This window comes from Micropterus salmoides, unplaced genomic scaffold (assembly GCF_014851395.1).
Source record: "Micropterus salmoides isolate LMB-PRFRI ecotype aquatic unplaced genomic scaffold, ASM1485139v1 Ms_hic_scaffold_3, whole genome shotgun sequence".
Lineage (NCBI taxonomy): Eukaryota > Metazoa > Chordata > Actinopteri > Centrarchiformes > Centrarchidae > Micropterus > Micropterus salmoides.
The window spans coordinates 16,241,763-16,268,451 of NW_024042261.1; the positions used below are offsets into that span (position 1 = coordinate 16,241,763).

Here is a 26,689-nt window from a genome sequence, read left to right on the forward strand (position 1 = left end):
CCCCACAACATAATGTGTTTCAACCCCGATCATTTTCTTATATTGTAGTAAATTTATGAGGTAATTTTCCTGAAATACAAAAGCATTGGTTTAATTTAAACAATGGAGGGGAAAAAAGAAGAGGCGGGTCTGGGGGTCCTCCCCCATTAAAGACTTAATTTCCTGCATTCTGGTGAATATTTCTTCACCAATTTATGGTTCATCTTCATCTATATAAAGCGAAACATATGATGAACAAAATGAACAAAATGTTAAAATTTAATACAATATAAAGCAGTCAGGCTTTCAGGCATTCTGTAGCTATTGCTTTTAAATATGTTTTCTCCTGTAGACTTTCCTAATTTAATAAAATCCCTGCTGAGTCAGTGCACATGCTTAGCCTTCCCTTCTCTTTTGAGTCTCTGTTTGGAGAAATAACCTCTTTTAATAAGCCTACGTGGGACCTTTTCACCTCAGTGATAAATTAATTAATTGAGGTGAGAATTTAGTTATAAACTCATGGACTTTAATAGCTCCTGTGTTTCAGCTGGTTTTTTTGCTCATGTTCAAAACTTTCTGCACATTCAGAATCTCTCCCATAGTGTTCTCTGACATGTCCCGAAAAAATATTACGAGACCAACGTCATCATTTAATTAGAGTTCAGAATATTTTTAATTCTAGCTGACCTATTCTCTGCTGTGCATTATGTTATTGATCCACTGGTAGGCCTATATAGCATATCCCCTTCAGACCGTTAGAGCGACACAGTTTGGGACTGCATGCTGCATGTGAAACCGAAACCAACCAAAAACACTACTGATAAGGCAGAAATCTCACCATAAATCCACACATTAACTTTAGCAGCTCTGATAAAATGTAGCTCGCAGTCAAAAACAGAGCAAGTTATATTACTGTCTGGACTCACAGCGCGAGGTGCACACAAATTTCTGGTGTCGCATCAGCTTGGCAGAGTTGATTCGCGCTGAATCGAAAACCTTCTCTTGCAGTGCCCCCTGACATTTTGTGCCCTAGGCAACCGCCTATGTCGCCTATGGCACGGGCCTGCCCTGGTAGAGTCTACGTTTTGTTTTAAACCGCTCACACATAAGCACCCATTTGTCCACTAGTAACCTCAAAAAAAGGTAGTAGTTAATACTAATAAGTAACTAAGTAAGTAAATGATGTAAACTTTAAAGCTGATTATTTTAGAACAATCCATAATAACTTCATGCAGAAACCACTTAACACCTGTGTCATAAATTGACTTTTCGTACATGAAAATTATGCAATCAGATACCACAATAGGTACACTTCTGTGTACAACTTTACTGTAGTGCTGCACAACACAACTGCACTGCCTTGACCTGTGAGTGTGGTGATAATAGCTGCATTACTGATAAAGACAAAGGCTGTCACCACACCAGGCAAACTGCCAGTGATAATTAGACTAATCGAAGTGCGAACATGTTAAGAGAAAGAGTCAGGTGCACCATGCACGCCTGTGTGTGTATGTGTGTGTGTGTTTGTGTTTGTATCAGTTTGCGTCTCAGTAGGAGTTAGGGATAAAGGACCTGAATGACTGATTTTGTCCTTGCTAGAATTTCTCTCTTAGTGACAATGACATTATAGAGAAGTAACAGATAGGATTCACTTTGTGTGGCGAATCTTCTCAGGCAGCAACCTTGAGGGACAACAGACCATCCAGTCGAAGTGCTTTGTGCAGACCTGTCAAATGTGCCATATGTTGTTTAATCCGAAGAGACCTACAGTCAGTACACTGCATATGACCAAGTGGGAAATTAGCCCCTAACAGTATTTAAGTTCTGAGGCGTGCAAGACCCTGTCAAACTAATACATACTACTACTGCTACATCTGCTGCTACTACTACTACTACTATTACTACAACTATTACTACTACTGCTACTAATAATAATAATGTTACTCATTTGACTCACATTTAATAAGAATGGGCAATATGGATAATACGATGGTATCTATCACCCCATATGTAATTTCATATTGATACCGGTGTATTTTAATGTAGTAAATTCTTGGGAAACTTTTATACATTAGATAAAAATAATATGGTTAGAATTTGATTTTGTTTTCCATTGAATTAAATACCTCACAGTTCACTATCACAGTGATTCTAAAATCCCAAAAGCCGTCCCAGTTTATGGCAAAACTGAAGTGCAACAGTGCCTGCAATGCCCAATAGAAACAGAGATATTGAAGAGACACCTTGGTATAAATGGTTTGGCAAAATCTCTGTCAGGTGATATATTTCTAGAATTTCAAGGTAATATTGCCCAAGTAATAGCTTTAAGTGCAATCATGTTGTTTGAGTGATATGGTCTAAATACAGTGCACAACCCTTCAGCAAACTGCAGAACTCCAGCGAATATCTAATACAAATTAGCTGCTGACGACACAGACAGAGGTCTGTTCTCATCCCTATAAACTGTACAGTACTGACCTTTCCCCCCCAGGCCCCTCAGACATGTCCAGCGAGGCATCGGGGTCTCATTACCCAGCTGAATAATTCAGGGCTGACACTCCATCACTGATCTATTCACTTGACCTCTGAGGACACGAATCTCTGATATCAGGAGGATTCTCAGACCACACAACTTGACCACAAGGAGCCATTTAATGGGTGAGTATACACACATCTAGCTCAATCTAACTCACTAAAAAAGCCCCGTTAACTACTAGTACATCCACTTCAAAGTATCTTCCCACTGTGTGGAAGCTGGTGAATGGCGCTATCAGAGTTTTAGCTTTTTATTGGATTTGGGGAAGTTTACACAGAGACCTTAGCCAACTCATTAGATATAGTTATGTTAGCCAAATCCACGGATAGTTAACTTTCTTAAAGCCATGTAATGTTAAAAACATGTTATGGTTTACAAACAAGTAAAGCTTATAGTAGCTAAATACGGTTACGTTTGAATGACTAATCTTAAATGTTTCCTTATCATACAAAAGCAGACTAGGTCTACATCACAATAAAGAACAATGCTTCTTCTTTATTTCTGTCTTTTATTCATGTGCTGGTGATGTTGCAGACCTTTTGCCTGCAGCTTTTGACTCATTGTAAGCACAGCCTAATATGGTCATCAAATGCACATTTAAGACCCCTTTTAACAAGATTCACATCTTGAAGCGTGTCACTGGAGTCAGCAGGAGACAACCAATTATGGCACTAACGCTAGCTTTGTTAGCTTGCCAGCAACATCTGATTAAAATCTAAGTTCCTGTTCAAGTGGTAAATCTGCCAGTATCATCACCATAGATTGCATTAGGCAAGCTGAAAACGTTATGCCTGACAGGTGTAAATTAAAATAAGTAATAAAAATTAAGCAGGGTTACTGTCAAGATTTCTGAATCTTGACTGAGTTCAAGACTTTGCGTGGATGTTCTTATTCGCCAAATTCATTGTGTGAATTTAGTGAAATTCTTTCATCTTTGTTACAAATGTGTAATCAAACTTTATTTGATCCGGTCATATTAAATTCATATAGCTGTTCAAACATTTCAATGAAGGTTAAATGAAATTCAAGAGCAGTGCTCCCTGTCTCGCCTCCAACAGAGCGCACTCTCCTCCTTTGGTTTGGACAAGTGAGCCAGCACTTTCTTAGCCAACTTCCATAATAAATTAACTTGGTCCAAAGTCTCTCTCTGGCTCTTTCCTTTCTTTTTTACCCACCCTCCTTTTATAACAGACTGACTTTGAACTTAACTCTGTGTATTTGACTAAACTTGAGTTGAGTCAGGTGGTTAAGGGCCACATAAGCCCCCAGCTCTCCTGCAGTACCTGGCATGAATTAGCATCTCATCGGCATGCAATCCCTCTGCACCACACAAACGATGATTGAGCGTGTGCACCTCCGTTCTCCTGGTCCTTCCACTCACCTTCAGTTTTTAAACTTTCATTGCATAGTGCTTTGCTGTTTTGTGTCCCTCTCTCAATAAAGTTTATTCGTGCTTGTGCACATCTGTGGCCAGAGAAGTTTCCTGAAAGTCCTTGAAGTTGTCAGGAGGGAATCCATAAAGTATCTTTGGTGTTTGTGTGTAACTTTGAACTTCCAGCAGAACAGACACACACAAATGGAAACACAGTAAAACACAAAACACAGAACCTCACATTTACATTTAAATGTAATTATATACTCAAGCTAGGCTGCAGTGCTGTGCTATCGCTGTTTTTATGTTCTGGTGAAGCTGAAAGTCTGAAAAACTACAAATATTTAACATAGTGTGTGTCTGTGCTCACATTTTTTGATGTGTGTGTCCACATTGTTTTGCCTTGCAAAGATGTAAATTTGTGTTTCTCTCACACCAGCGCAGAGTCTTATGACACAAGGAATGGTGTTGAGACAGCAAGACTCTGAAATGGTTCAGGAGGAGTGTAAATATAGAGCTGTTACTAGTTCCAACCCTGAAGATAAAAAGACACTATCTGTGTGTACATGTGGTGTGTGTTAATAATTGTCATTAGCTCTGCTTCAAACTATTTTTCACTGTGTTTATTGCCTACATCCACATTTTTATATTTTATTTTTACTTTACTAACTTTACAGTTTGTCAATGTACATTGTATGTCTGTGCTCACCTGTATGCAGTGTGTGTGTGTGTAGTGTGTGTGTTTATTTATATAGGTTCTTATATGTTGTTGTAGCTCTTGGACATTATGTGTATCCCCATATCATGTATGCAGGGTGTGTGTGTGTGATTGTGCGCATTGTGCGCATTGGTTGTGTACGCATTGTCGACACCCTGGCATGTTTGGCTCCCTCCTTTTAGGCCAGGGCAGGCGGTGACGAGGCAAGGAAACCAGGATCCTGTTTCATGCTGGATGAGGCTATAAGAGACCAGAGAGCACTCCACAGACAGACAGACAGAGAGTGAGAGACAAACAGAAAGAGTAGAAGTAATAATACTATTAAACAGATAGGAAACAAGCTTGAAAACAAAAATAAGGAAGTAAATGTGGAGCGTCTGAGAACCGCAGAAGATGGCCAAAAATTAGAGAGACAAGGGTCAAATCAAGCTTTCCTTAGACATGAAGACATGAAGCTGGAGTGACCAGTCAAAAAAGGAGACAGAGGAAAGACTTGGAAACCTGAAGCTGCTCCTCTTCACCTTGCACTCTGAACTCTGCCCTTGAGGGGAGGGGGAACCCTCCGGGGCCATGCTAGCTGCCCGGAGCAGTGGAGGGGGTGTAGGGGGGCCTGGCGGACACCACCCACACCACATGCACCGCAAACAATCCGTGGCCTCTCTCAGCGGGACGAGAGCCCACCGCAGCAACTCCCAGGATGCCAAGCGCGGTTCCTCATCTGGGAAGCAGGGAGCCCAGCACAGACACAAGGTGGCGCTGATCAGAGAGATGGAGACCAACTGGTACCTGAAAATGTTTGGACTGGGCAAAGAGGACACAGTCGCACAAAAGACTGGCATGCCTTACAGGTCAGTTACGCCCTGAGAGTGTGTGAGTATGTGTGTATGTGTGTTAGAGAGAGTTAGCTTAAATAGTGCCCATGGTGTCATACAGTGCAAACGGATTGAAGGCCTAATGTATTAATGCATTCATTCACAAAATCATTTGGCTCCATAGACAGATTCATCTCAGAAGTGCTTACCCACTCACACACACACAGAAGTATTTGCTTCTCTACACATCGTTAACACTGCAACATACAGTAAATACACATGGTGTCCATGTACACTGATAAATTATTCAATTATTTTTGGGCTGGATCTTCAGCGCCATCTGATGACAAGTGGTTCACCTCCTGTCCTATCATTTCATTTGCGAGCATTGTGTGTCACAGGAGTCACACTGGTCATAATGACCCCTGGCTTAGAGTTGTGTCACCTGATCTGGCCGTAATGCTAATAGCCCGCATCTGTCTTGCTGCATTAGACTGTGTTGACATCTTCTAACACCATGGTGACAAAACATATGGAGGATGGAGGGGCTGTTTTGATTCTTGCCTGTGTGACTGACAGGCAGAAAGCACCATTGGCGTTGGTTTCCAGGCATTGACGTGCACAACAATTTCCACTTTTGGAAGTTAGAATATTAGTGCAGCAAGTGGTCGTCATCTTGTTTTCCCATTTCTCCCTTTCTCACTCCCCTCTCGTTTTTCTCACACATGGATATTTTCAGTATTGGGTTACCCACTCCTTCCCTTGCCATTTATTCCTTCTCATTGCTCTACTCTCCTTTCTTGTTACTAAATGTCTAATCCGTCTGTCCCATTCCAATCATTCAGGCCTAAAGCTCCACATTCATCAGCCTGTAGTCCAGCCTTTCTTCTTTCCTCTTATCTACTCTCCTCTCTTCTTCCCCCTGTCTTTATTCTCCAGCCTCTCTGCAGGTTTTGGCTCTGTTCACTCTCTAATTTAGAAAAGCAAAGCAGAGCCGAGACAAGAGACAAGAATGATTAAGAACCAAGGGCCCAGTGTGGCGCCAAAATGTTGAGGTCTCCCAAATATTATATGGATCCATTTATTTCATAGAGCAACAAAGCAGAAGATTTTGTAATTCAAAAGGACTTCTATAATCCACTTTTGTTTGTTCTCCATTCAGAGAAAACTAATTGGCAGAAGGTTACATGCACATACTCAGCTGTGAACTGACAGAAGCAGAAAGATATTTTCGTCACATGTGTTTCATGTAGCTTCAAGTAAGATTTCTGGCAGCTACAGTGTGCTGTTTGAGCCCTTTTTTTTGGCCTTGTGAATATCAGAGGTAACAGAATGCAATGTAAATGTGGGGTTATCTTCAAAAGTAATTCGCTGCTGACTATTACGTGTCTTAAATAAAATGTTTTATTAATAGTAACTCATCAGGTTACGTCCCCACGCGTCAAATACTACCTAGTTAGTACTACATAAGTGGTTATTTCAGATGTAACTTCTAATGTTATTTGAAAGTTGGCTTGGTGACATGTTGGTGGCTGCACACTTCACAGGCTCTTTATTTACAGGCTCATAAAGATATGATATGAGCCTCTTGTGGCTTGACAGACAGACTGACAGGTGCATGTGGAGTGCGAGGAGTGTGTGCATGTGTGAGTGTGTTTAATAGGTATGTTTCCAAAGTGATGGATCACCAATAAAACGGACTACACAGTGTGAATCACTGTAAGATTAGCACGGCCTTCGCACTTACACACACTATCACACACACGGACATTTTACATTTCACTGTCTGTGGAGAATCAATACTGATCATTAGTGTCTGATCATTGGGACTCCACTATCACAATAGGGAGTCAGTCTTCTGCTTGAAAGAAGGACTAATGATTGACTCTGACCTAGAAAAAGCGTGATCATGAGATGAAGCCCTCCAAAATTCATGTTCTTGCTGATCAGCCAACCTGTGCTTCCCGCGCACACACACACACACACACACTGTCTGCCAGCTCTCCTCTTTGAGCCCCTGCTGACATGGATGCCAAACAGCATGCTATGGCTGGATATCTGTTTCTCTCATTTGAATCAGAACAATTGCTGCAATTTTTAACTCTCCAGTTATTCTGCATAAAAACTGGGGCAGAATATCACCACAGAAACCCCAGGCTTTTATAACTGAGCTAAAAATAGCAATTTCTCCCCCTAAAATATGCAATTTTTTTCCTGCTACAAATGAATCTAATGTGTTTTTGATAGAGACAGAGTATTTAAACTATTCCTTCTCTTAATCCTCTTTGTGCAGGTATTGAAAGTCAAATTAATGTATTCTGCCTCACTAGATCAATGTAACTGTATGGAATTTTCTGTCACTGGCAAATAATAACACAAATCAGCTTGTAGAAACCCTTGTATGTTGTGTGACATCATGTGCACATATGGCCTGCTATGTTCGTGCTGTATATTGGGATCATACTGTTTACAGTACCTATTTTAATGTACAGGACAGTACGTTACTCAGATTTATGTTACTCTGCTGGTAAACTGTCATTCTCAGATGGCTGCTAATGATTCAGCACTCAGTCAGTAACAAGATGTGTCATCTTTTAAGGAGTAGCACCGTTGTGTTAGAGACGTCTTAAGAACACCTTCATGCTACAATAAGTAGTTATTACTGTTGTTGATTCATTGTTTTGTTTTTGAGGTTTTTTTACATTATGATGGAATGTTTATTTGTGTGGACCCCAGGAAGAGTAGTTTGCTACCTTGGTAGCGGCTAATGCAAATGTATAAATAAAAATCAACTCTGAAAGTTGCCAACAAAGCGAGGATTCTTGCTTGTAGTTGTAGATGCGTTTTCTCTAACAGACCTAATCTTCTGTATCGGACCTTGTGTCTGTTATACTATTGGGACACGGGAACACGGGAATACAATATTGAAAGTGTTTTTCCTCTACAAACGTCATCAGCAAGTAAGGAAACTTGATTGCTTGAAACGATGACAGCCAACAGTATTGTTTTCTTATGTTCTCACAGCCTTGGCACAGGAGACAAAGGTGTGACAACATGATACTGTTGCATGGAGAACAGAAACACATGTTCCAGCAGAGCTTGATGGATGCAGCACGGGGATGCTGCCAAGATTAGTTGGTTGATTTACACAACAAGCCACTTTTGCACTTGCACTGGAGCATGCTATAAGTATTCATACTTCAAGAGATTAAATATTGAAACATTAATTCTGATGCAGCCAAACCACAAAATGCAGTTGAATAGTGTTTTCTCTTCTTGGTTTATCCTTTAAAAGCTTTTAGATGATTAAAAGAACAATGAGATAAATAGAGGAGCCTTAGGATACTTGATGTACTGAGTATATGTTTTGCACAGTATTAGGCTGGTTTACATTTTCAATGATAATGACAATGGGATTTAGTAGAGAATGTAGGCCAACACACTGGTGTTAAACAGGAGTAGGACAATCCCTGAGGGCTGGAGACTGATCACTGACATAATTATTGCTGCCATAGAGTCAGATGGCATAGAAAGAACTTCCTCTTTCAAGTAAACAACACTGATTTATTGTTTCACACACTTGAGATCGTTAGAGAGAGGGTCTAATGTGGGTATGAACTTCAGTCATCTAATCTTTTTTTAAATTCATCCACAAAAATAATATACAGTGTTGTGTTTTGGCATGTGGCTCTGCTTGTTCTGTTTCTATCATGCTGTGCACACTGGATAATTATCAGATGTATTCAATCATTGCATAGGGATTCACTCACTGGAAGGAGTACATGTGGGGGTGGAGGGGGCAAAAAGGAGACAGAAAAAGATGGCTAATTAGTCTCAGGGAACATGAGGCTGATGGAAAAAAGTTCAGAATGAAAAATAGTTAAACAGTTAAAGGGAGAGTAAGTGAGAAAGGTGTAAAAACATAAAAGGCAGACATGCAGGAAAAAAAACATAAACAGAGACATCCTGTTATCCAAGTTGTACTTTGGTTTGTCATAAGCCAGGGTTCTCATACTCACTGCAATAACCCCCGACTGGACCCGCCAAACTGTTGTCTCCCTGTGCTTTCCTCCTCCCTCTATCCTCTCTCTGTTTTTGGTATTCTTGTCAGTGACTCACCTGCCCACGTGCTGAGCGGCTCAAACGGGAATGTCACTGTTCTTAGAGACCAAAATAAAGTTAAAGAAAATAGCACAAACAAAAAAACAAAACAAAGATAGAAAAGTGTCACAACTGTGAAATGAATAGTAAATTTTATTGCAGAACAGAGCATTAATTCTTCGTCGGACTGATATTAAAGTTTACTGCATATGCATTAAATGTGTGTGCATGTACATGCTCCATGTGTATGATGCTAGTGTCTATAAATACACCTTAAACACACTCTGGCATTGCATGAGCTCAGCTGACATTCTTGCTGCCATGCAGGCAGGATCAGTTTTTCCACCCATCCTGCCGGACAATGGACACAGCTGCCTTACTGCCAACCGTCCTCCCTAATTCTGTGTGATTGGGGTGTGTGTGCATGTGCACAGTTGTTTTTGCATCAACATCAATTTCTGCCACAGTTAAAGAATATTTTTAAGAACACCTTATTCCAGGATTAAAACAGAACAAAACCAATAAAACATAAACCCACGCAGAAGCACTCACCAGAACCAGGTCTATGGACAGGTTGGGTTTGGACCCAAAGTTTAAGAAACAAAGGACAGTCAAGCAGTCAGTACCTGATACCTGCAGAAGAGAATACAGAAACTTGAAACAGAAAAGTTAAACTTAGAGGATGGATTTATATCACGATAAAGAGCATCAACAGCACATTCACCCTGGTTACAGACATAATTAAGAGAATTAATGTTTCCATGTATCATTATTGTTCATTTGTTTTTGTGTGCATGTGTATGTTGGACCCATTTAGGTATGTTCCAAGTAGCCAAGTACAAATGCCAGAATGATTTGTTGAATACCAATGATGAAGCTCCAAACACACAACCGTGTGTTTATGTGTGAGAGAGTGTGTGTGTGTGTGTGTGTGTGTGTGTGTGTGTGTGTGTGTGTGTTTGTAGAAAGAGTGACAGTGTGTGTCGAAACTCAAATTTCCTGATATGGGAGAATGGCATTCCTCATGATTCCCACAATCCACTGGAGGACCAGACATGATGTCATTGAACACTCCCAAGAGGAGGCCAGAGGTGACAGATGTGTGTTGACATGTATTACTCATGTTGTGGGGACTCGCAAGTCTCCATAACTTAAATCATTACATTTTAGGGAGAAGACTTTTATGGTTTATGGTTAGTGTAAGGTTAGGTTTAGGTAAAGGTTTGTTTAGGGTTAGGCAAGTAGTGGTTAGGGTTTGGGTTAGTCTCCAGAAAATGAATGTAAGTCAATGTGATGTCCTCTGTGTGTGTGTGTGTGTGTGTGCATGGAGAGCGGGAGAAAGAGAGAAAACAGTCCTGAAAAGAGATTTCCCCATTTTATTTTGTGGTTCACGACATTACAAAAACACTGCCCTCAGACTGTATGCAATTGTGCATAAAATGCTGTTGCCTGTCTCCGTGTGTGTGTGTGTGTGAGAGAGAGAGTGTGTGTTTATTTTAGGTGTTTGTTATGGGCAAAACTCCAAGGTACACTTTGTTTAGAGAGAGACAGAGGAGAAAGGGAGGGCAGGGTAAGAAAAGAAATACAAACGAGATGAAATAGATTAAAAGGAAATATTAATGGGGTGGTTGGGTATGGGGAAAGTGAGCAAAGCAACATAAAACATGCACACATACAAAATGTAATGTGTGTATCTATAAAAAAACAAAACAACAACTGATGGGTGGAAACTGAGGAAATGGCAGGAGACATAAATGCTGGAAGAGAGACAAGAGAGGAAATCAGGAGTAAGTGAAGGCGCTTGTGACAGAGGGAATACTGAGAGACAAAGGAGGGATGATGGGAAAGTGAAAGTGGGAGAGGATAAGAGGGACTTGGAGTGAAAAGGGGTAAAAGGAGAGAGAGAGAGAGAGAGAGAGAGAGAGAGAGAGAGAGAGAGAGAGAGAGAGAGGGAGAGAGAGGAGAGGGAGGGCGGGAAAAAAATGTCCCAGATTCCCATGCCATTTAATAGGGAGCAAAATCAAACTGAGCTTATAATGTAGACTAGCTGAGCAAGGGGCAAAGTGACAGCATGAGTGTGTGTGTTGTGTGAGAGAGAGCAGAGGAGAGAGAGAGAGAGTGCCATATATGTGTGTATGTTTCTCTATTTCGACCTGCATGTGTGTATGTGTACAGAGAACATAAGTGGCGCAGAACATGTAAAGAAAAGTCCTGTTTTTCCTGTGTGGACACGCAGCCTGCAGACAGATTGGACTTGTTTTTCTCTCTTCACGTTGGATTTTTCTGCATTTCTTCTTTCTTTTGAATATGCTTTATGTGGAGCTCTATCCTTTCCTTTGAGCTTTAATTACACACTCACACACATAGTCCTCGGCTTCATGTAGCGCTGCGTGGGCGAGGAGCCTACCTGGATTACTCTGAGCGTACATGTTTGCGGGACAGACTCACAGAAGACGGGAGAGACTGAAAGAGAGGATAAAGTGAAGAAGAAAGTGAGAAGATGTACCTGTACAAAGCAACATGCCCAGAGATCCCCAACCCGAAGCAGAAGGGGCCCAGAGGCCAGGCAGGAGGTCAGGGCGGGGTCCAGGCCCAAGGCCCAGGCCAGGGGAGGGGAGGCAGGAACACATCCGTTGGGATGGCGACGCGACCCTATGCTCCTATGATGTTGTGGACGGCAAACAAATCCAACAGAGTGGTGGAGCTCAAACAGCTGGAGGAGTTTCTCAACTTCCACTCGCTGTCGCTGCACGACACGGTCAAGAGCCAGACAGGCATGCTCTACAGGTAACCTCACATGTGTGTTAGTAGGACTTCCCTGCAGACTAGCACTCCTATGTATGCAAGGCTCACAACCACAGACTAATTTGTTGCCATGGCAATCCCAACTCGTTGTCTCTGCCCACCCCCTCTGCCTTGTTGATATTTTTATTACTTTATCATCAGCTGTCTGAAGCTCCAGACTTGACTTCCTACATGTCCTGGGTGAAGAATTTGTTGCTCTGGTTAGTTGGATGATGGTTGGTGGTTGGTCTTGTAGTTATATGGCCACTGTTTGTTTGAAAATGATGTTTGCTGATTGGAAGTTTTTTTTTCATTCTTGTTTCACTGGAGAAGTTTACACACCAGTAATTGGAATAATAAGACACAGTGGAGAGCTGAGGTGTGGAAAACGTTTTGAACTCAAGTCAAGACTAGAAAACCAGCCCATTCACCCACTGAGCCCACATGCTCCATCTTTGTTCCCAACAATTTTAAGGTCACCGTGTTATATTATGCAATGTCCACTGAACCATGGGTACTATTGATCTCAATGTGAAGCCCACCAGCTGACTGGTCGCTCTATGAAGGGGTATATTTTTATGTGAGTGCTTATTGAAAGAATGCAGCAGCTCTGATCTGATCCGTTACTTCTTGACAAATTAATCATTAAAAATAAACAAAAAGAAAGAACATTTTTCATGTTTTGTCACATGCTGGATAAAATACCTCATACCTCAAAATGTCAACAAACTACATGGAGCCCAAAACATCTCCTAGAGTACATATTTATGTAGTAGTTTTATTGTAGTTCTTAAAGTGAAAGCACAATTTAGATTGCCACTAATGCTTTTTACCAGCATTATGTTTTTTCCCCTTGATATTTACTCTAACTTGTGTTGTGGATATCCGGTACTAAGGCTTACTCTATAATGTATGGAGCAGCTCACATCTGTGTTCATGTTTGCTGCACAACCAAAGCATTTTAAACTGGGCATGTGTTTCAAAACATGTAATGTGCCAGTAACAGAAGTTAATAGTTCACCTGGGTCGTGCATAATAAGAATGACAAGAGAAGTATGGAAATATGGATTGACTCATCCTCCGGCTCATGTTAAATGTTAAAAGTTGTTTGTTTTGAAGATGATCCCCTTCATGACTGAAGTGTTCTCAGACACTGGTGGAGACTCACTGCTGTCATGTGTTCGTTGTTTTTCTCTAGTCTTGTCATCTCTGCCAAAGCATCATGTTGGTGAGAGGTCTGAGTGAGTGTGATTTGGACATTGTGGATCACTGCTCAGCCCTAAGGCTAGAAGGCAGCATGTTGCTGCTTTGCCTTTCACTGTATTGCTGTTTCCACTGGAGCAGAAAGGAGAAGAATGATCTTGAATAAAGAATTGAAATTCTCAGGTACTGAAAATCACTTTGTGTTGTTGGTTGTAGCTTGTGATTAATCTTTAATATTCATTTATCCGTCAAGGTTGCCTCAACATGAATGTTCTTTTACAGACACCACCTGCTTCACACTCACAATCTAAATAAATCTAAATTTCCAATAGATAAAATACTGGGAAATACACCTGTAAATAACAAGCATTTTTCAATTTTATTAGGAAAATCAGAGAATATCCATACTAAGCTCCACAGTCTTGTTTAGAAATGAGGTGTACATGTGAGTTTTATATTTGGAGAGTCTTAACATTTCCATGAACTGTATTTTGGTCATTTGAGCAGCCCGTTCATTCCCCAGGCTGTCTCATCACAGATTCTGTGGCTATATTCTGCAAACGTATTTGACTATATTAAAATCTGTGTAATAATAACACGACCTATACTTATTCTGCTGTGGTGTTGGTACAGAGGAAATGACAGGACGGAGTGTGACTTTTCCATCCCTCGTCTGTGTCCTGCAGTGGAGAAGGAGAAAGGGGCAGTATGAGTGTGATGGCAGTCTGTATCCCTGTTGACCTGGCTCATATGGCCATGTGCTGTTAGCATTTTGCCTTGGGACCTTGGCACATGTGTGTACAAGGCCCTATGTGTGTGTGTGTTTGAAAGTTTGTGTTCATTGCCATGGTAACCGAATAAAACAGCTGGCTGCCCACTTTCTTTTCCAGGTCAGTGTGTATCAGTGGTCAAGACCTGTGCTGGGCACTCGTTCCACAGACATACTTACACTATAATTACTATAACAGGGCAAAAGAATATTTTAGTTTGAGGAAGTATTACTTCTCTAGCCTACAACTGCTGAAATGTAAATTCCTTTCTCTAGCTGTAACTATAAAACCCACAAAAAACAGCCATGACTTCATCTAAACAAAAAGAGTCAGCTACAAAAAATTAATGTGAAATGCTTTTATTAACATATGAATGAATGAACAGATTTCCTCAGTGCCCTTTCAACAAGTTTTTCTTTAAAGTCGGTCTGGCCGGTCAGAGAGGTGAGTCTTGACATGATAAAGGTCTGTGTTGACTTGTGGCCCCTGGAAACCAAGAAATGTCTACTTATGACGTCCCATCAAAGGCTGTGATGACTACTCCACCAAAGAGTGATTTTTTCCCCTCTCCTTTTGAATACTTTATAGGGGTCTGAAAAGGTAAAACTGTACAGTGTTTCACAGCAACAACAAAAAAACATGTGAGAAGAGTTATAAAACTTCATCATGAAGATTGTGTAGCAGGAATATGTTTTTTCTTTCCTATATTGTTAATCATACCGCAACCCCATAAGAACCACTGTCCTAACTACATTCCTAACCTCGGATTACAATCCCTTAAATTAATTCAAATTTAAAATCAATTTGCTTAACCTTAGGCTTCATTTCTACATGTAGCACCGGACCACAATTCTACCCTAAAACTGGTAAAATATAGTCCATTTTATTGTCCTTCCCAATGTGAAGACCAGCTAAAATGTAGTTTTCTATTTTTTCCCCGTTAAGTCTTTCAAAATTATGCAAAGCGCAAAGATGGGAAGAAGAGACAAACTATGAGCACATATGCGCCTCAGCTTTACAGAGTGCCCTGACATGCCCTAAAGTTTATTATTCATGAGTGTGTGCATGTGTCTGTGGGGCGTGGGTGTGTGTTTTCAGTTGTGAAGGAGCATCTGTGTGTGTGTGAGACAGCAACTGCTGCTTCTTGTGTGCATGTTCATTGTATCGTTCTTGGGCATCTTGAATATGTAGGCCGTGGTGACAACTTAGTGTGTTCAGATTCCGCACATATGCATTCAACATTTCCTCGGGGATAATGTGGCGAATGTTAACGCTAATTATCTAGTCATGGCCAGATACTGTTGCTGTGTCGATGTTAGTGAATCATGTTAGAAAAGCAGAGATCAGCCACATTGTTCCACAAAAACTTGATAAGAAAAAGCTTTAGAAGATGACTTTGACAGTCAGCCAGTGCACATGTTGGTCCTGAACGCCTCACCGCTGAATGAACATCCGGCACAGGTTCACTCTGGTGTTTCACTCGGCTCTGTCATTCTCCTTCTTTGTTTTCTTTGCGTTCTCAGTCTAGTCTTCTAGCATTGTATTAAAGAGGGTGCAGCTGTTACAGTTAGCCTCCACCATCTGGCATTTGTGAATCACTTCAATGTGAGAAAGTCTTCTTCCGGCTTTGGTTATTACACTTTATTTGTGCCAAAAATCAACTCTGCACAGTTTGCAGGAAATGACACAGAATAAGCTACATAGTTTTCCTGCAAATGGTCACAGTTTGCTCTTTTGTTATCAAGTTTCTATTGCTCTTTTCACATACAAAACGCTGCATTACAGTAAGCCATTGCAGCAATACTTTCTTGTTCACTGTTTTTGTACTTTCTGTGACATGTTTTCCGGTGTTCCATTTGAGCTGGTGCTAGCTGCTTACAGACAGGAAGGAAATTGCAAGTTTTCATTTCGGTAACTAAATGAAAATTAAGCTGAAAAATTATTACTGTGTTCAATCAACCATTCCTGTAAAAAACAAAAACAAAAGCATAAATCTAGTACATCCCCTTTTAACCTAAATGCCAGAGTAGTTACAGAATCTGCAGATGCACTCTGCTGATTTTTGATCACACACACCAAATTAAAGCAGACATCAATTTAATCAGCCTTGTGGGGAAATTATAATATTGGGTACAGAGCAAGGAATGCTGGGTAAGGCAATGACAGCAAGGGAGCATTTAGACCCCCCAGGGGCAGAAGGTCATGTTATGAAGCATCTGCCATGTGGACATGAGTGTACCAGTGTGTGTGTGTGTGTGTGTGTGTGTGTGTGTGTGTGTGTGTGTGTGTGTGTGTGTGTGTGTGCAGACAGTCTGGATGTTTGTCAGTCCATCCGATTAAATGAGCTCTGCCTGCTGATAGACCGCGCTGTGAAGGTGACTGAGTTACAGGATCCCCACAGTTGTTTCTCCACTCCTCTGTCACTCACTTTTTCCTTTGTGCTTTTGTTCTTTGTCATGTTCTTATTTTTCTGTTTTTACATCATTCATTGTCTTACCTTCAAACACTGGTTTTAAAAACATGCGAAAATTAGTTTCAAAAAGCTAGTTTCCACAGTTTTTAATTATCATTTAGATAAATTGTGAGGGAGGCTGATCTGCAGCATAATCAAATACATTTGCATCACCACTCATATTCTGAGCTGTTCTGTTGACAAGAAGACAATTTATTATAAACTGCAGTGTCATCCTGCAGCAGGAAACACATTTTCAAATCACTTTAAACTGATCTACTCATTATAAAAATATAATGTTTTTATATGAACTCTAGCACTTTATCTGAAATGGATGTACAGCTAAAATTTACAGTTGTTTACTATAGACTCACCATCTGATTGACTGAGTAATTTCACACCTGTCCTCCAAACTTTGTTCTGTGGGACTGTTTTTAGCTCCACTTTGCTTTAAGGTAGGAAAAGAAAATTACAACAAATATAATAGTGCTATATTTGAACCCCAAATAATATAGAGCAACAGGGAATGTTTATAGACTACATCCAATCACAAGCCTGTCCTCTCTGAACTGGACCCTCGTGTTCACAGAAAGTGTTTAGACTCTGGCATCTGCCTATGTAAGGAGAAGCTGTCCAGGCTTTACTTATGTTGCCAAACAGACAGAAACAGCTAGAGTGAAGACTTGGTGAGGAGTGAGTGGAGAGAGAGGAACAAAGCTGTAAAACACATAAAGAGGTCTATTTCTAAAAGAATAGAAGAAATTAGATAATGACATAAACAGTAACACTCTAAAGGAAGCAAGTGGTGTTCATGCTTAAGTACAGGAAGATGGAGACAGATACGTTGTGATCTTTATGTGTCAGTTTATCTGTGTGTGCAGTAGTTTGTGTGTCAGTTTGGATTCTTAATCAGAGCCTAATGAAGCTGTGGTTTGTAACCAGTCGACACTCGAGAAGCAGTGAGCAAAATTGTGCACTCATCCAGTGAGTCGTAGATACACAAACACAAACACAACACACACACACACACACACACACACACACACACACACACAATCAGACACAAACATACGCATGCAGATAAATGCGTCAATTGCTCATCCTTTATTCATCTTGGAAAACAAGTGAATATTTAACATAGGAGCTGGTATCCTCACTAAATACTTAATTGGTCAGGCGGTCACAGAAACGTGTGTGTGTATGTTTATGTTTGTGTGTGTTGAGGCATGTGTCCAACTATATATATAGCACTAGAAACTTGCCATCTTTTCACGTTTTTATTTGTAGGAAAGTCCTTACACTGCAGTTTCAAATGGTGAACTATACGTGTGTGTTTGTTTGTTTGTTTTATTGCATTCTCAGCTTCTACCAACAAAACTGACTTTCTTCTGAAAGTTATTGCATCACTGTGCCTAAATTGCTCAAAGAAACACCAGCACTAGAAAGTACTGATTTGCTCAGTTAGCGCTTTCAGGATAATTCAAAGTGTTATTATTTCTACCTGTATTTAGATTTAGCAATATTAGTCTCCCTACCAGAGCCTTTAAAAAAATATGAATACTTTAAAGCAATCACAGTAAACACACCTTGTTGAACTGTAATGTGCTTTACACACAAGTAATAAATATCTTTGTACCGAGAGAAAGACAGCATTATTTTGAAATTAATAGATTGTAAAATCCCTTTAACCAGGGCTTTATCGTTTTTAAGGTACAGTGAGTTCAATGAAGTTACGCTGTTAAAGTAACATACTCCATGGACTAACCATCCTGTACTCCCTTGGTTCTTCCCCCACAAAGACAGTGAGGTTTACTCTACAACACTATCTATCTTTATTAATTAAAAAGATTAATTCAACAATGTCTTACTGTGTTCGCGGGCATCACTTCCTCAGTTTTCATTTAGTTTCTTTGAACAGGTGAAACAGCGCCCATCTGGATTGTAATGGCCTTTGTGGTGAAAAATGATATCGCACCCCGATACGACTGTGACGTCAATGCATGCTCGGGGGAAGCCAGGTGAAGTTCACATCCTTTGATTTGCATTAAACAATACCAAGTATTAATAAAGAAAAGGAGACTAGCCTCTTCAAATAACGTGAGTTAAAAACACTCTCAGTCTGTACTTTCTCTGTGGCTGGTAAATGTCCCGCCGTGGCTGTGTAAGGTTCATCTTCTGTTGTGCAGTAGACCTAATATTCCAGGATGTTTGGTTAAGTGTAAGTTAGCCAACTGTTATTTGCTTGAGTTGCTTGAACGCTGAAGTGTACCAGTTGGGATTTTTAGTAAATTATCACTTATTATCTGTGTGATTGTTTGTTGAACATAGTTAGTTGGACAAACTGCAGTTGGTTATTAGTTTTCATAGGTTTCATATCCACTGGGAACGCTGGGACATGTGCCCACCACATTTTGTAATGGCTGATTTTGTCCCCATCACTTTTTGAAAGCATTTCTAAAGAAAATTCAGAAAAATAGCTAGCACCAAGAAATGTTAACTAACAAATGAAAATGCTTTGAGAAAGGTTTATTTGCACAATAAGAAAACATGCAATGCAATTTAAATATAACCCTTTTGTATCCCTAAAGACAAAAACACCCTAAATTGGAGCAGAAAAAGGTCTCCAGAATGCAGGTAATTACGAGTTTAATGCTCAAAATCTTCTGGGGGAGCACCCCAGATCCCCCCATTCATTTCATCATCAAATATTTCTTCAAAGTAGTGCCAAAAAACTTCTTATCTTGTTCTACTGCATAGTCAGTCAGGTCTCCTAACCCAATTGTATCATCGTGCCCCTAATCTGAGCCCTTATGTCCGCACCACTATTCAACACAAAGTGATGCCCTTGTTAGTTTTCATCCATCTTTAGGTTTTAAGTTGTGCCACATAATGAGTAGTTAGTTTTAATTAGGAATTTCTGTGTAAGTCATGTATCTGATATCAGTGTTTTTATGTGACGAGACATTTGTAAATGATTCAACTCAACATTAGACTGAGAAGGCCTAGATCACAATTTGATACCACCACAAACTACATCCTCCAAAATTACCTTAAAGTGAAATCAGTACCTCAACTGATCAGCATAACCATCAGGAAGGGAGCATTTATTGCAGGATTGTTGTATAAACTGGGTGCTCTTCAATCGCATGACCAATGTTTTGTAATTCTAAATGTGAGAAGCATGTCCAAACTGGTTTAACATTGACCGCCATCTACTGCAGGTAATACACTGACTATGGATAAGTACCTAACACAGTCCTACTTCAAAAATCCCAAACTAGCCCTTTAAGTTAATTAGTATTTTATCAATCTTACTGATCAATGATTTTGTGTACTGCCTGCTCCCTCCCAAACTTACACACATTGACACATTTGTTTAAATGTTACTTAGAGACATTTCACTGACTAACATTTAATCACCCTATTCTAATCGGGTTTCGGCTACGCCTTAACATAAACCCAAAACGGGCAGAAGCAATCTTATTGTACCTGAACATGTACTGAAATTGGTTCTTAGATGTCATTAGTGTTGAGCTACATTAGTCGGCTATTAAGTTAGCCAGTGTATGTTCTTCACATGACCCTCATTAATAAATCAACTCTACAGCTTGGATAGTTTACTTGTCTCTCACACGCATCGCTGTAACTGTCAGTCTCTGCAAACACACACACAGGCACAGACCTCTGGTGTTTGACTTCTGTCAGCAGTAGATCAATAGGGCATCAGTTTGTCCTATTGACATGCTCATTTAGGAGAGTGCCAGACAGCAGATGATGACTGTCGGGACGGGCTCAACGGTCACTGTGCTCGAACAGTTTAGAAAAACAATCTTGAAACAAAACTTCATTAAATCTGAGACCGACATAAAGTGAGACAGAAATTTGAGCAGTGGCAGAGAAAACTCTTGTATTGTCAGATAGTGGTGAGGTACATTCCCTCTTCTCCTCTCTTTCTTTGCTTTTTTAAATTGTTTTATCTTCTCATTCACTGGATACAGGCTGTCAAAATAAGGATACAACATCTTCAATAATGATCCATCTCTTGTCTTTTGTTTCTCTTGCTCTGGTCTGTAAGTTTCGCTCCCTTTCTTATCCCCTCTCTTGGTATTTGTCCATTATTGATGAGGGCTGATAGGCGGTTATTTAAGAGGCATTGCTCTCCTTCGGTCTCACTGAGGTCGCTCGAGGATAACTTCCCAGTGGAGCATCATCTTACTGTGCTTCACCTAAAAGGAAAGGAGCCGTGCCAACTTTAACATTGCGGCACTCACACTCATCCTTTTACTTTAAATCTATGAACTGATGTTCAAGGTGACTCTGTAGCCTTTGGCAAATCAGACCACAGCTAAAGTACCATAACTCATAATGATAGCCTGCAAGGTCTGAGCACACAGGCATGTAACTCAATTAGAAATCCCCACAGGGACTCACTAATAGGTTTGTGCATGTGTTTGTAACAAGGATGGGATGTGAAACTGAACCATTTTCTTTCACCCACTCTAGATCTTTCACGATAAGAGTTAAATACCTCATTTTTAATGATGATGCAGTGCACATGAGGGGTATGAGCGTAGGTATGTGAAGAACCCCTAGAGGGGAAGTGGAAACAGCTACATGGCACATGTGGGTGGTTGAGGAGACACAGTGGGTTAGTTACAAAAAGAGAGTCTTGGGGGATGCAGAGAGAGATCAAAAGAGAGAGCCAGAGTGTAATTTGTTTAATAGTGCTGATTGGTGGTGTCACCACTAGGGGGAGCCGTGGACCTGACAGTAGACATGAAAGCATGGGGATACAAGTGTTTGTGTGTATGATACTTGTCAGCAGTAGACTGAACAGCAGTGAGTGTGTGCAATCACTCCCACTTCCTGCAACTAACGACAGTCCGATTAATCTATTGATTATTGAAACAAATAATCGACTGTTGGTTTTAAATTAGTTGCCAACTAATTTAATAATTGATTTTAGTCAACTACGCCGATTATTTGTTGCACCCCTACCTCCTTTGTGTCATTTTGAAAAACTAAAGTCACACTACTGCACAAATACAAACTGTAGCACCAGAGATCTTGATATTTAATTTATGTGTCATGGTTTCATATTTGTCAAGGCACTATTTCCTAATTGTATTTATAGCTTACATTTACAGCTGAAAAACAAAAAGCTTGTGCTCCGCTGATAGCAGTGAAGCAGAACATCTAAAAGTCAGTTGTTCATGAGTTCCTAAGAGATACACACCGGTGTGTTTGCCAAGAGATGAGGAAATGTTTGACCAAAGTGAAATACTGGATTGCTTTAAGAGGTGCTGCAGTGCTCAGTGATGGAAGCAGTATGAGTTGTTGCCTACTGTGAATTGCAGAGATACCTTTCAAACCTCAGCTCAAGAGGGGGCAATATAATATCCAACCTAGCTCTCCCAAACAAATAAACAGTTAACGTTACCTCTCCTTTGCCTGCCCACTTCCCTCTTCCACTAAACCAATTTTCTCTAAGCTCATTTTTTATCTTACTGTTGCTACCATGCTATTTCACTTTACCCATGTGTATGTCCTTAATCTTCTTTCTATCATTCAGTCTTTGTTTCTTCTAACCTCCCTTAGTCCAGTCATTAGCGTTATCCCTCCATCTCCGTTCAGTTTTAGTGTCACCATATATCTCCACTTTACAGCACTAAGCTGATACACTGACGCAGGCAAAGTTAGTACTTGCCTTGAATCAGCACTTTTCTTGTTTTTTCTGTGTGTGTATCTTCAGAGATTGTAATGTATAAGAGAGGAGCTTGAGTCTTTGCCAGTTTGTGTGTGCGACTGGATGTGTGCTCTCGGGTGCAGTGCTATCTTTTGTAAGAAAAGGTAATACACTGTCTCCCCCAAGGCCTAGGAGGGGAGAGGTGAGAGATCAGGGGACAACGAGTGGGGTATGAGAGATTGCCAGCATAATAAAACTAAAGTGTACACACACACACACACACACACACACACACACACACACACACACACACACACACACACACACACACCCACCCACCCGGGGGACTTGCAGTATTGTCACTGTTCAATACTGCAATAAGTGTAGGGAAACATTGTGATGCACAACAATACTCTTTGCATTGTGTGCAAATACTGGACTAGTAGTTGCATAAATTCAAATCCATAAATAAACAGTTAAGTGCTTTAGTGGCTTCAGTGCAGCAATGCAGCAAAGATGCAGCTACCTGTGGCCAGTGACTTCAGTTTCCCATTTCAATGTGTAGTTTCATGAGTATTTACACATTGGGCTGGGCAATAAAACGATAACAATTATTATCGTGATATAATTTCCCTCGATATAAATGCAAACAAATGTTCAATGAATGTTCAATTTAATTCATTTGAATCACAGACAAATCAGCATTTCATTTTTCTCAAGATATTTATTTTGTTGAGGAACTTTATTTTGTTGAAGGACTTTATTCATGCATATTTTTATATTGAAAAAAGATTGACCATTGTTCATCTATCATTATAATTGTTTGGAATGTTTTGTGAAACGATCCACTGTTTTGGCAAGTGTTTTTGATGGGTCTGACCATAAAGAATAGTTTAAAACGAGAGTTACGAATAAATCTGAGGTTCTATGAATTCTGGATGACATCCAGAGTTGTCTGTCACTCAGAATCTGGGCAAGAAGATGAGAAGATTCTGTAGGAACAGACTGCGTGATGACGCAAGGGTTTTATACTGGTGCGTGCGCCCTACGTCATCCCATGGTCACAGGTGATTTATAATAGTTATAATTACTCGACCTGCGCAAATGTGAGATGGAGACATCCAAATCCAGTGCTAAAGCACCGCCGTCTGACTGTCAGTAAGAATGAAATAGAACCACAATTAACCATCTGGTTTCTTCAAGTTTGACTCAGAAGCAAAAAATAGCCTGTAAAGTTGAAAGAAATATTGATTTTGACAATTATCGTGTTAATTATCTATTGACTGATATGACATTTTTTCATTGTGATAACATTTTTGGCCATATTGCCAACAGTTACAAGAGGAGCTTTGTGACCATTTAAAACATTGCATAAATGGCACCCTTTACACCTGGTATTAAAATATGTTTTGGGTGATTGGATTGCAATCGGATGGTGCTTGACCTCATGAAAGTACAGGTGTAAACGCACCCAAGATGCATTGAGGACAGATTGTGATGCTGTCGACCAACCACCTCCCGAGGGGGTCAGGGATGCATTGTGACCACTCTGAACACAAGTGTAAATCCAAATGCGTTATCAATCCACAGCAACTAAGTGGGTGTAAATATGTATTGATTGCACTCTTCTACAAATAAAATCAAAAGTTTGACGTGCAGACAGGCAGTGTATCCATACATTGTTGCACATGAATGCAAATAATTCATGAACGTGCTCATTAATTTGGGTGCACGGTGAACTGGATGTATCCGTTTGTGAACGTGAAGTCACGTACTGTTGAATTAAACTCAATATAAACAACTAAATATTATGAAGAAAGGTTGTGCTGGGAAACAATGCCAGGTGGAACTTTCACTTTCCGGCTGAGCGGAGAGGAAAACCTGGGTATATAAATAATGGTTCAGAAAGTTTTTGTCAAGTCAAATTTATTGTAAAGTAACTAGCTGCGTGGCCCCGGTACACTTTACAGAAAACAGAGACACAAAGATTGCAGAATTGGATAAAAAGGCTGAGAACATATAACAAGATACACACATTAAAAAACAATAAAATACACAATTATAAAACAAGTACAAAATAAAAAAATGTAAAAAAATTCATAAAATACCCTAGCCCTTACTATAAGCCTTCTCACAAAATAAAGAAAAGAAATCCCTAACTAAAAGCTTTACTAAAAAGAAACATTTTTAGCGTACTCTTAAACATGGAAATGTTGGTAGCTTCCCGAACCCAGACAGGGGTCTGATTCCACAGCCAAGGTGCCGGATGGCCCATTCTACATCTAGAGACACTAGGCATTACATGTAGCCCTGCATTTCGGGAGTGCAGTGTTCTAGTGGGGCAGTATGGTGTCAGGGGTTCTTTCAAATAAGATGGTGCCTGACCATTAAGGGTTTTGTATGTAAGAAGAAGTATTTTAAAATAAATTCTCGATTTTACCGGGAGCCAGTGCAAAGTTGCTAAAAAAGGGGTGATATGATCTCTCCTACTGGTTCTTGTCAGTGTGCGTGCAGCAGCGTTTCGTATTAACTGGAGAGACTTGAGAGAGACTTTTTTGAGCAACCTGAAAACACAGAGTTACAGTAGTCAAGCCTTGAGGTAACAAATGCATGGACAAGTTTCTCTGCATCATTTCGATGCAGAAGGTTTAAAATTTTTGCAATATTGCGAAGGTGTAAATAGGCGCTGCTTGTAGTTTGCTTTATGTGTAAATTAAGACATGTCTTGATCAAAAATAACTCCCAGATTCCTCATGGTGGTGCTGGAGGCCATGGCAATGCCATCCAGAGCAACTATGTCTGCAGTCAATGTGTCTTAGAGGTGTTTGGGTCCAGGTACTACAACCTCAGTTTTTTCATAGTTCTACATCCAGGTCTTCACATCCTTAATGTACGTTTTAAGCCTAGCTAACTGGTTGTTTTTGTCAGATCTGATAGAAAGGTATAACTGAGTATCATCAGCATAACAATGGAAATTTATACTGTGATTCCTAATGATATTACCTATCGGTCTATAGTACAGTCTATAGTTATAGAGCTTTGAGAGTTTTGGACGTGACATTTGGTTGTTTTAACTGGATAGAGCGATTGTCTCTTAGTGTGGACACTGGAGACACTTATTTATATCAGGTGTAAATTTTTCCAGGTTAAAATCATATCTAGATACAATCAGGATATGTGATGCATTTTACTGGCAAGTGTAAATGGGGGCAATAAGAGACTTCTGACTTGTATGCTTTTGTAACTTGTAAAATTTACTGCTGTGATTGAGTGATTTCAGTTCATTCAGTATGCTGCAGAAAAGAAAGTACACTATGTCTGCCCTCAAATCACTGCACTGCAAACGTTAACTTGCTTGTGACTCTCCTTGCTCCACAGTATGTGACATGCTTAAAAGCTATAAACCAAACCTCTCAGATCATCTAGCCCTAGTTTTGTTGCTGTTCTGAGTGTCAATAGAAAATCCGGGAAAGCTGCCTTTTAGTTTTTATGCTCCTAGCTGCTGGATAAGCCTCCCTGAGCACTTGAGATGTGTTCACACTCTAATTTCTTTTAAAAGCAGCATCAAGACATTTCTTTTTATGTTGCCTTTCAATGACTTGTATTCTATCTTAGTCTTTGAATAGTTTGTGTTTGTACATTTCCTGTGTGCTTGTTATGTCCAAAAGGTTGTGAATTTCTTTCTTTCTTTCTTTTACTCCTCTGTACAAAGCGTGCTATATAAATAAGTTTTGCCTTACTTTGCCTAACCTCTATCACTGATACATAGTAATGTCTTAATGTAACTTTACAGTAATGTATACCTTTGTATATGTTAGTATATTTGCGCTGTTGTTTCTGTGGTCTATATATATATATATATATATATATATAATGATTTAATCTCCCCTGCAGGAACAGATACTATAGGAAACAATCTTTATTGTTTCACACAGACGTAGCCAATAAATCTTACTTGATGAGTTGTATGTTGCACGGGTGGTAAATGGTGATGTGGTGCAGAAATTCCCTGTCAAGCACACAGGAGCGATGAGGAATCCCTTGAGTGTAGATCATTAGACACAAGTGCTATGTCTTGTGCGCACGCACACATGCACACATGCACACATGCACGCAGAAATCAATACACACACACACAAGCATTCATCTATATGTTTACAGTTGTTGTTTTTTTTTATTTCTTGCACAGTAAACCTTATATTTAAAAAAGCTTTTACAAAGTTTGGGAAGAACTTACACAGTCAGAAATCTCCCAACAGACTTGGGCGGTATCTAC

The 26,689-nt window shown here is 40.0% G+C and overlaps 1 protein-coding gene across 2 annotated transcripts in view; it reads left to right on the top strand.

Annotated features, from left to right (window-relative positions):
* The first annotated feature begins 4,908 nt into the window (after positions 1 to 4,908).
* Positions 4,909 to 26,689, top strand: part of kcnab1a (potassium voltage-gated channel, shaker-related subfamily, beta member 1 a) — a 149,397-nt gene continuing 127,616 nt past the window's right edge. The window contains exon 1 of one of the 2 annotated variants that reach the window (XM_038693709.1): positions 4,909 to 5,453. In XM_038693709.1, the coding sequence (XP_038549637.1) occupies positions 5,176 to 5,453 (278 nt within the window). In that variant the 5' untranslated portion in view covers positions 4,909 to 5,175. Of the gene's footprint in view, positions 5,454 to 11,654; positions 12,306 to 26,689 lie in introns of those variants that run through there. The other variant, XM_038693708.1, reaches the window with a different exon arrangement.